This window comes from Dendropsophus ebraccatus, chromosome 8, assembly GCF_027789765.1.
Source record: "Dendropsophus ebraccatus isolate aDenEbr1 chromosome 8, aDenEbr1.pat, whole genome shotgun sequence".
NCBI lineage: Eukaryota > Metazoa > Chordata > Amphibia > Anura > Hylidae > Dendropsophus > Dendropsophus ebraccatus.
In genome coordinates this window covers 55,126,763-55,136,687 of record NC_091461.1, presented here as the reverse complement: position 1 = coordinate 55,136,687, position 9,925 = coordinate 55,126,763, and the positions used below count along the sequence as shown (strand labels likewise).

The window sequence follows — 9,925 nt, the reverse complement described above, 5'->3', positions numbered from 1 at the left end:
ATTTATAGAGATAAGCTTGTCTCCCCGAATATTTCTCAGGAGCTTCAATGAGCGTTCAGTGTGAACCCTGCCAAGTGACCTCCATCCCCCTAAAAATACAGGATTCCTATCCAAAGGCCTGTCCCTGGTGTAGTGTTGCCTAATGTTTTATTGTCTTGTCTAGTGCAGTATTAGTACACAATATTTTAGTGAGTATTTTGGTCAGTATTTTTCAACCAAAACCAGGAGTGGATTGAAAACACAGAAAGGCTATGTTCACACACTGTTGCAGTTGACTAGATGTTCGTCATTTGATGGCAAATAATTACCACTATTTTAAAACAACGTCCAGTTTTTTTAAAAAAAAAAATAATGGACATTATTTGTCATTAAATGATGACCATGTACTCAATTGCAACACTGTGTGAAAATAGCCTTTCTGTGTTTTTAATCCACTCCTGGTTTTGGTTGAAAAATACTGACCAAAAATACTGTGTGGGAACATAGCCTTAGGGTCCATTTACACAGATTATCTGGCAAAGATTTGAAGCCAAAGCCAGGAATGTATTTGAAAAGAGGAAAAATCTCAGGCTTTCCTTTATGACTTGTTTATAGTCTGTTTCTGGCTTCAAATCTTTGGCAGATAATCTTTCTGTGTAAATGGACCCTTATGGTACGTTTACACGGAGCGATAATTCGCCCGATCGCACCATTACGTTTTCGAAGTAAAGATTTTTTTTTTTATAATGATCGGCATTTAGATGGAACGATATATCATACAGAAAATCAGTTTTGCGATCGTTTTGCGATTGCTTAAGCCTATCTCACACATAGGTAAAATCAGTGAACGACTGTTTACACGGAACGATCAAGGGAATTTTTTGCGAACGACGATTTAAGAACATGTTAAAAGATCAAAATGAACGATTTATCGATCAATCGCCGCGTTTACACGTACGATTATCGTTCGAATTCGATCGTTATCGCGAAAATTCGCCCGATAATCGCTCTGTGTAAACGTAGCATAACTTAGGCTGGGTTCACACTACGTATATTTCAGTCAGTATTGTGGTCCTCATATTGCAACCAAAACCAGGAGTGGATTAAAAACACAGAAAGGATCTGTTCACACAATGGTGAAATTGAGTGGATGGCCGCCATATAACGGTAAATAACTGCAATTATTTCACTATAACAGCCGTTGTTTTAAAATAACAGCAAATATTTGCCATTAAATGGCGGCCATCCACTTAATTACAACATTGTGTGAACAGATCCTTTCTGTGTTTTTAATCCACTCCTGGTTTTGGTTGCAATATGAGGACCACAATACTGACTGAAATATACGTAGTGTGAACCCAGTATAAGGCTATGTTCACACTGCGTATATGTCCGGCCGCATATTTTCGTGGCCGGACATATACGCGGTAAACTCCGGCCGGAGATTTACACTACTTGCGGCCGGCTACGTACGGACCGCGAACTTACGCCCAAAGTCTACTTACGCTTCCCGAGCGCCCTACGTAGCGATCTGACAGCGGTCTTTTACTTGGAAATCTTCGGCTAGCCCCGGACACCCCACAGAACCTTTTGGATCGGCACAAAAAGCTGCAAAAATGAATTTTCGTCCGCAAACAATGGTCTGGTTAATTTTTTACGCCGCCGCGTACGATTTGGGCGTAAGTTCGTACGTAGTGTGAACTGTGCGGCCGTACTTCGTATACTTTCCATTATACGCAAACTACGTAAGTCTCCGGCCGCTTATTCACAGAACGCGCTACGGCCGGAAACTTACGTAGTGTGAACATAGCCTAAGGGTGCATTTACACAAAAAGATTTATCTGACAGATTTTGGAAGCCAAAGCCAGAAATGGACTATAAACAGAGAACTGGTAAGAAAGGAAAGACTGTTGGTGTAATAGGGCCCTAAGTGTTTACAACCCTAAAATAACTCGGTCATTTATATTTTCCCACCTGTATTACTGGTATTAAGTATACTGTATTTTTGGTAATTGATTTAACTAAAATGCTGATTACTTTATGGCTCATGTATGGTGCCTATAGGCTATGTTCACACATAGTTTTTCTGTCAGTATTTTGGTCGCTCTTTTTTCCACAAAAAACAAGAGTGGGTTGAAAACACAGAAATAGTGCAATTTTTTCCATTATAATTTTGTCGATTCCACTCCTGGATTTGGCTACAAATACTGATTGAAATACTGAACAAAATACTATGTGTGAACACAGCCATATAATGTATTATTATAGCCTCTTAGGTGAACTCCACTGACTTTAGTGTAATAAATAGCTCCAGCATGTCCTGCACACACCAGCAGTGACATAGCAGATCTGAAGAATGTAAACTGCAATGATCCCCTGCTGTTAATGGTGACTTCAAACCAGTCTGGTAAGAGGAGGAGGTAAGGCTTGAGATGAGGTTTGTAATGCAAGGTTATGCCTTTTCACCTGCTTCTAAATCTGATTCTCACCAAACAAGTCAGACGGGTATAATCTACTGTATATAAGAAAGGAGAACAACGCGTGGAGACAGTTTTCAACATCCAGATTACAGGATATCACATATCATCTGGTAAGATAAACTCCATATACAATAACCATGGCATCATGTATACCTACTAAAGTGCTTGTGAGTCGTGTGTTAGAAACTTGTGATAAAATTTGGTGATTTATCCTCCATTGATAAAAAAAAATGTAGAAGATAAGGTGCAGCAGAGATGGGTTTGGCAGTTTACAACATCATTAGCCTGAATGTTAAATAACAAACAGAACTCTACATCTATCTATCTATCTATCTATGTACAACAATAAGACTTTTTGGGGTATTGACAGATAAAGGTTGGGTTCAGGCACAGTATTTTTGGGCAGCATTTGGAACTTATTTTGGTCCTTATTCTTACCATAACCAGGAGTGGAAGCAACAGAGACTATGCTAATGGTGCGTTTACACAGTGAGATTTATCTGACACATTTTTTAAGCCAAAGCCAGGAATGGATTTGAGTAGAGTTTTTTCAGTCTTTCCTTTATGACTTGTTCTCTGTTTATAGTGTGTTCCTGGCTTTGGCTTCAAAGATCTTTCAGATAAATCTCTCTGTGTAAAGGCACTCTATAAAAAGTTGCATATTTCACATTTTCTGTGTTTTGGACCCACTCCTTATTTTGCTAGAAATACTGACCAGAATTTTGGGGCACTGCCTTGCACACCCAGCCTGAGGGTGTGTTCACATGTTTAGAGTATTAATTGCAATCATTGAATATAATGGATTTGAAAAGAGAAAAAGAAGTCTGTGTTACCACATTCTAGAAAATGCATGTATCTAGACTGTGCTTTATGAGCAGCATCAGACAGAACAAGATTTACAAAGTCTTTCCATGACTGTGTTCACACGTTGCAGTTTCACTGCAGTACTGTTGCGTCATTATAGTGAAACTATAATGCTTACACATTGCAGGTTGTAATTATGTGGAAAAGCAGCACAAATGTGGGAACACGCAGCCCTAATCTTTCCTTTATAGGTGTCCTCCATTTATCATCTGTTCCTGTTTTGTATTCACTCATTAAGAACCTAACATGTGAACACACTCTTTTAGTGCTGGCAATTGCAAGCAGATTAGAAGGTAAAAGCACGCTGGTATGTTGTAATCTGTTAATGTATGCACAAAATCCAATATATAAATTATAAACTTCCTCTACACTGTCAGGACTGTGAGAGCATCTAGCCTTGTTTAGAAAATCTGTTGCATATGGAGCTATGTATGTAGCAGAGCTGATATTGTGTGTTATTACGGCTTGTTGGGATGTGGCACACCGCTATTAGATAAGACTGCGAGTAATACTGTGCTGTATTATCTCCCATTGCTTTGCACAGATTCAGCACTGCTTCATCTGGAGTTGGGTTTAAAGCTACATTTTTCATTAGTTTATTTAATTTTTTTTTTAATTAGTGTGGTTCTATTCTGCAGTAATTTGAGGATATATCAATAATAACTAAACCTTATGGTTCTGGTTGTCAGGACTATACACAGCTTTTCTTAGCTGAACCCACTGCAAACTCTCACTCACATGGCATTAGCTGTTCTATCATGCTGAAGGAAAGGCAAGCGAATCCTCTGGAAAGTAAATATAGAGTTGGTATAGAACTACTCTCACCCACGTTAGGAATATAGAACAATTTTTTTTGTTGTCTGCGGAAAGCAGGTTAGATGAGTCACACCACATAGTTGGGAGGATAAAATATATAGAAAGAGGGAAATAATGTGCAGTGTAGTCAGGGGTGAGTTATGTAAACTAGATTGATTGCATCATATAATTACATAATATTATCAAGAGGAAACCTAAAGAAGGTATGCAAAGAGAAGAGGAACTAATCCTAATTATACCCCATGTTAATGGCTTGTTTTATGTACAACATATAGGATTGGCCTGATAGTCTATAATTAGAGAAAAATGGTGATTTATGATCTCTGTAAGTTAGTACATTGAGTACCTTGGGTGTAAAGAAGCAAGTGGTGGATAGCTTGTTGCATAAATGCAGCAATACCTAATGCTAGAATGGTTATTAAAGGGCGATTTTGGGATTTGCTCAGGACATTAGCCACGCCCTTTGTAGACCCATTCACACCATGGTTTCATTTGTAATAATAAAGTGATGTTTAAAAAAAGTATATGCTTGACATAACATTTATATACTATTACTATGCTATCATTTCTATTCCCATGTATAGATTATTTTTTATTATATATAGAATTTTTTTTTTCATAAAATGTATATAGGGAGGGGAAGTAAATGCATATGGTTAGCAATGTCTGCTATATGTCATTGTCTCTTGTTATAATTAGAGTTGAACATACTTCCAGCAGTGTATGGCTGTATCCATGTTTTCCAGTGCTCCCTGGGGCTGTATCCATCTTCAGCAGCCACCGCTAATCAAATGACGCATGCTTGGGTTCAGAGGAGCTTGAGCGTGCTCTAAGTTTGCTCAACTTTAATCATAATATATATTTTAATTAGCACAAAAAAAACAACAACAACAATGTATACCATAATTTGACTCTAAAAGGACACATTTCAGCATAGTTTAGGTCCATAGACCTAAAGACCTATAGACTTGCTGTATTCATGTTATTAAGGCAGATAATGCAGAATGATTACTTGTAAGCTATGTTCAAACATAGTATTTCTGTCAGTCTTTTGGTAAGTGTTTTTTCAGTCAAAATTAGGATTGGAACCGACAGGGCAATGGAAAAATTTGCTCAGTTTATTGTGTTTTTAAACCACTCCTGGTTTTGGTTGGAAAAAAAACAAACTGATGGGAATATGTGTTTACATAGCCTTCAAGTGTAACACTTGTCAATTACACTACAAAACACACGTATTGGCTATGTTCACAGTATTGCCGTCAGTTATTTGGTCAGTATTTATTCAATCAAAACCAGGAGTGGAACTGACAGGGCAAAATTATAACAGAAAGATTTGCACAGTTTCTGTTCTTTCATCCCACTCCTGGACTGACAGAAACATTATGTGTGAACATAGCCAAAACCATGTAAAGATGCACTTCAAATCTGCACACGTTTCATAAGAGTTTCTGCTTTGAAATGCACAAGTATTTTTCTGCTTTTGTGTGTCCGTGCTCGGAAGATGTACTACTGACCAGAATTATGGAACACCTGGCATCATGATTCATTATAATGACAGGAGCTCAGAGTCAGTTTAAATCTGTGTGCTACATTACTGACACAGCCATGTGACTGTGTCAGTACAGTAGCACAAACTGATTTACATGTATATGCACCGTGCACAGAAAGTGTGAATACCCTGTTTGGGATCTCAGACATGGTATTTTGGTTAGTATTTTTACCAAATATCCCAATATTTTTGCTCAATTTTTTTAACCAAAACCAGGAGTGGATTGAAAACACAGAAAGCCTATTTCACTGTTGAAATTGACTGGATGGCCATCATTTAATGGCAAATAATTACTGTTATTTTAAAACATTGGCCATTCTTTCGAAACAACAACTGTTATTTAATATTAAGTGGCGGCCATCCATCCATTGTTTTCAATCCACTCCTGGTTTTGGTTGCAAAATACTGACCAAAAAACTCTGTGTGCAGATAGAATTACATAATGTTAAATTGGTGCTTAGCAGTAGAAAACTGTCTGGTTGATGTAGGGCACGCACACTCACTTATACACTGGTAGTTTACAGGGTGTCCTGAGTTTATTTCACATATACGGCCTAGGAGGACAGCATATAACATATTGAAGTCATATGAGGTAAGACATTCAGGGCACAGTCCTATTTCCAACAATGAATGACGCATTAATAATAGCACAGAACACTGAGTCACCCTGTTTTCACTTATAGTTTATATAAAAGATAATTCCGTATAATAAATCTTTGCTAGGATATTCCCAGTTCTGATGCCGTCTTATCCATGCTACTTAAAGGATAACTCTTCTTCTTTCTTTAACAAATTCCTTAATATTTGAATTGGAATTTTAGCTTCTAAATATGTGTAGATAGAAATAGAAGAACTGCAGAACACCCTCTTGGAGCCTTTCTCAAGCTTGAAAAAAGCTCTAAAAGGGAGGAAAAATATCGCTGCTCATTGGAAGGCACTCGATCAAATCAAACCACTGTGATTGTTTAACTATGTTTTGGCCCTTTACCTATTGGCACCCAATGCTATTTTTATACTGTACCATACAGCTACTTTTCTTGGATGGATAGGTTAGAATAGATAGACATATAGAATCACAGTAATCCAATACTTGTTTGCTGAATAAACCACTAGTTCATTTATTGCATTGCACTACATTAACCCAACAGTCATCTGACTTTAGTAAGTGACCCAAAAGATCAAAAGTGACCTTCTTGCCAATCTGTGATGTTATGCCAACATCATTAGAATATTTACAGCATTGCACAATAACCCTGAAGGAGAAGAATTAAAGGAGAGGGCAGTAGCCTTAGCTAGCCTATTGTTTTTGGCACTTGTTGCTTAGGATCCCTATGGAAATGCTTAACCATTCAGTTCACATATAATTTGTTTAATTAACATAGTGGAAATTTTTTCCAACCATCAGCAAGCAGTGACCCTGACACAATTCATGCAGGGTCTCTTCTACAGCGCTGATTTTCTGCTTGTGGTTAACCCTTGTTCTCTTAGTGTTTTTACACCAAAGCAAGTTCTATAATTATGAATTGGTTCTGATTAGCAGCTTTATAAAAGAAAGCTTTCCAGAGATTTTCTATTGTAACTAGAGTTATTTCCCTGAAGTGTTTGAGTGGCAAAAAATATTCCTTTAGGGAGGCGCACACAGACCCTATGGATTTACATTACAATAATGTTCACTGATATGCCACCATATGGTAGCTTACCGTCTATAGTGAAACCTCTTCAAAAGACCGGAGCTTTGAGAAGACCGCCCCCTTATCCAGATCAGATTTTATGTAAAGGATTTCCAGTCTGCAATTTATTATGCAGAATGACAATTTTCTTTGACAAGGCCAGTTTTTAGACTTTTTTTTTTTTTTTGCAATTTTTGGTGGTTTTTACGGTTTTACGGTATATATGAATTTTCACTATGGCTCCACACAACTTGATGGATATAATTAGTCATGAGGCCTAAGGGTGATTGATAGTATTGAGTGAAGCTGTTCGAGTTCAGCAGCATTCTCCAAACCCGATTGTTCGGCAAGCAAACATGGATACAGCCTATGGCTTTGTTGACACAATGCTTTTTCCTCCTCTTTTTATTGAAAAGAAAAAAAATTATGTCCGTCATTTTGAGGTTAAAATGATGTTCATCAGTTCATTGTTTGCCCTCCAGTGCAATAACTGCTGTTGGTACAGTATTCTAGTTTAGGTGGACTGATTGCCCTTAGGGTGTTTTTATTTTTATTGAAAAGTCCATTGAATTTAATTTAATAGTAAAAATGGTAAAAGGATGGTGAAGAAAGAAAAACTGTGTGTGAACAACTGAAAAAAACGTCCGTTGTTTGCAAAAGACATCTGAAAAAAATTGACATGATTGTTGTTTTGATTTCCGGGCAGACAGCGTCCATCATATTATACACTGCGTGCACTGGACGTCCATCATTTCATTGACTTTAATGCATTGCATTGAAGTCAATAAAATTGCGTCAATAACGGACATCTTTTTAAATAGAAAAGGCCAAAGGCTGTATCAATATTTTCCAGTAATCCCTAGGGCAGCATCAAAGTTCAGCAGCCGCATGGAATCCATTGCCGAGCAATCGGGTTTGGAGAACAATTTCGCTCAACACTAGTAATGGACCTTTTTTGAAATATTGGTGTTATTTTGGTGATCTTCCTTATACCTTATGCTTTGATCACTATTTTTTCGGCATATTTCTGGTTTCTGGGCATATTTGTTAGATTTTTATTTTTTTTTAACCTGATCCCCAAAAAATGCATTTGAGTTACATAAGACTTATCTGTTGTATGTAAAGCATTATGGGGGAGACTTATCAAACTGGTGTAAAGTAGAATTGTCTTAGTTGCCCCTAGCAACCAATCAGATGCCACTTTCATTCCTCACAGGTTGGTTTAAAGGGGCAACTAAGACAATTCTACTTTACACCAGTTTGATAAATCCCCCCCCATGTGTATATCTAATCTGATCTCTTTTGTTGCCTCTAAATCTTCAGCAGAAGGACCATGCTATGTGTACCTAACTAACAGATAGGATTGTGTTGCATAAAGATAAATAATGCATATTTAAGGATGGGCTGGGCTGTTTACCATATCTGTTTGCTTACTTCAACACGGTATAAGGTTTCTTTCCATAGAAAAGAATTAACACCAACACCTATTTCCTGTAACATCACTTATGTTATTGTCCTTACAGGTTTGGAATTTTGAGCCAAAATGAAAGAAGACATCGATATCCGGAAAAAGGAGCAGTTCATCATTGGTAAGCTGGATTTTTTTGTTTTTACAACTTGTTTTATAAAATACAAATGACGACACAGACTATAGGACATATGGAGCATGTTCCATATGTCAATGACAATGGAGCTAGTGTATGGAAAAAAAGATGTGAGAAAAAGTGCCAAAAAATTGCATTGTCAGGAAAGAGAGGTAAAATTTAGTGATAAGCCCAGCAAATGGACTTGAGCATGCTTTAGGTGTGCACACCTCTAGTAAAGAAACCTAACTGTAAAATGGGAAAATCAGAATGGAAAAAAACAAGAAAAAGATATCATATTTAGTCAATGGGCCCAAAGGAATTGGACCAATGGCATGGGAAAATGTAATCTTGGAAAGGCCTTGTTGTTCTTCAGCTTCTTCTGTAAATCCTTAAAACATTTTATTTTAACTGTTTATTTTCTAAAATTAAATTAGAAAGTTCCAATAGAAATGATTATGCAGAGTAGAGTTGGCAGATACACGGATCTTATATGTCTGACCCACTTAAAAGATTTTGTCAATTATTAGACCAGGCTTATTACAAGATAGACCTTCGCTCCATAACACCCATATTATACTCTACACTGCACATACAGATCTATCTACATATGTATAGGGAGTATGGGAATATCGGTGTCTCACAGTCATTCTAAAATTTGTCATTTAGCCTTGGTCTTCAGTTTTATTCACATTCCTATTCATCCTACTTGAGCAACAGCCCTTGCATTCAGACTTATGCCATGTATTAAGCAATTAAACATGTAATCAGGCGGACATCCCTTTCCATTTTCAGGATTGCAACACCCCATTCATTTCTTCTTCTACTTACCAAACTGGCTCTACTGCAATCCAGTATAAGTGTGTCTGCCACACTGATATACTTACTAATCTAATCATACTACAGCTTTCCACACATGTAACATATGAAGCCTTAGCTATTTGCTACAGGGGCGTAACTACCACTATAGCAGCCATAGCGGCT

At 37.3% G+C, this 9,925-nt stretch overlaps 1 protein-coding gene across 1 annotated transcript in view; it reads left to right on the top strand.

Annotated features, from left to right (window-relative positions):
* Positions 1-2,466: 2,466 nt before the first annotated feature.
* LOC138798591 (ATP-dependent translocase ABCB1-like) overlaps positions 2,467-9,925 on the top strand; it is a 50,077-nt gene continuing 42,618 nt past the window's right edge. The window contains exons 1-2 of the mRNA XM_069979107.1: positions 2,467-2,569; positions 8,882-8,947. Of these exons, the coding sequence (XP_069835208.1) occupies positions 8,902-8,947 (46 nt within the window). The 5' untranslated portion in view covers positions 2,467-2,569; positions 8,882-8,901. The remainder of the gene's footprint in view (positions 2,570-8,881; positions 8,948-9,925) is intronic.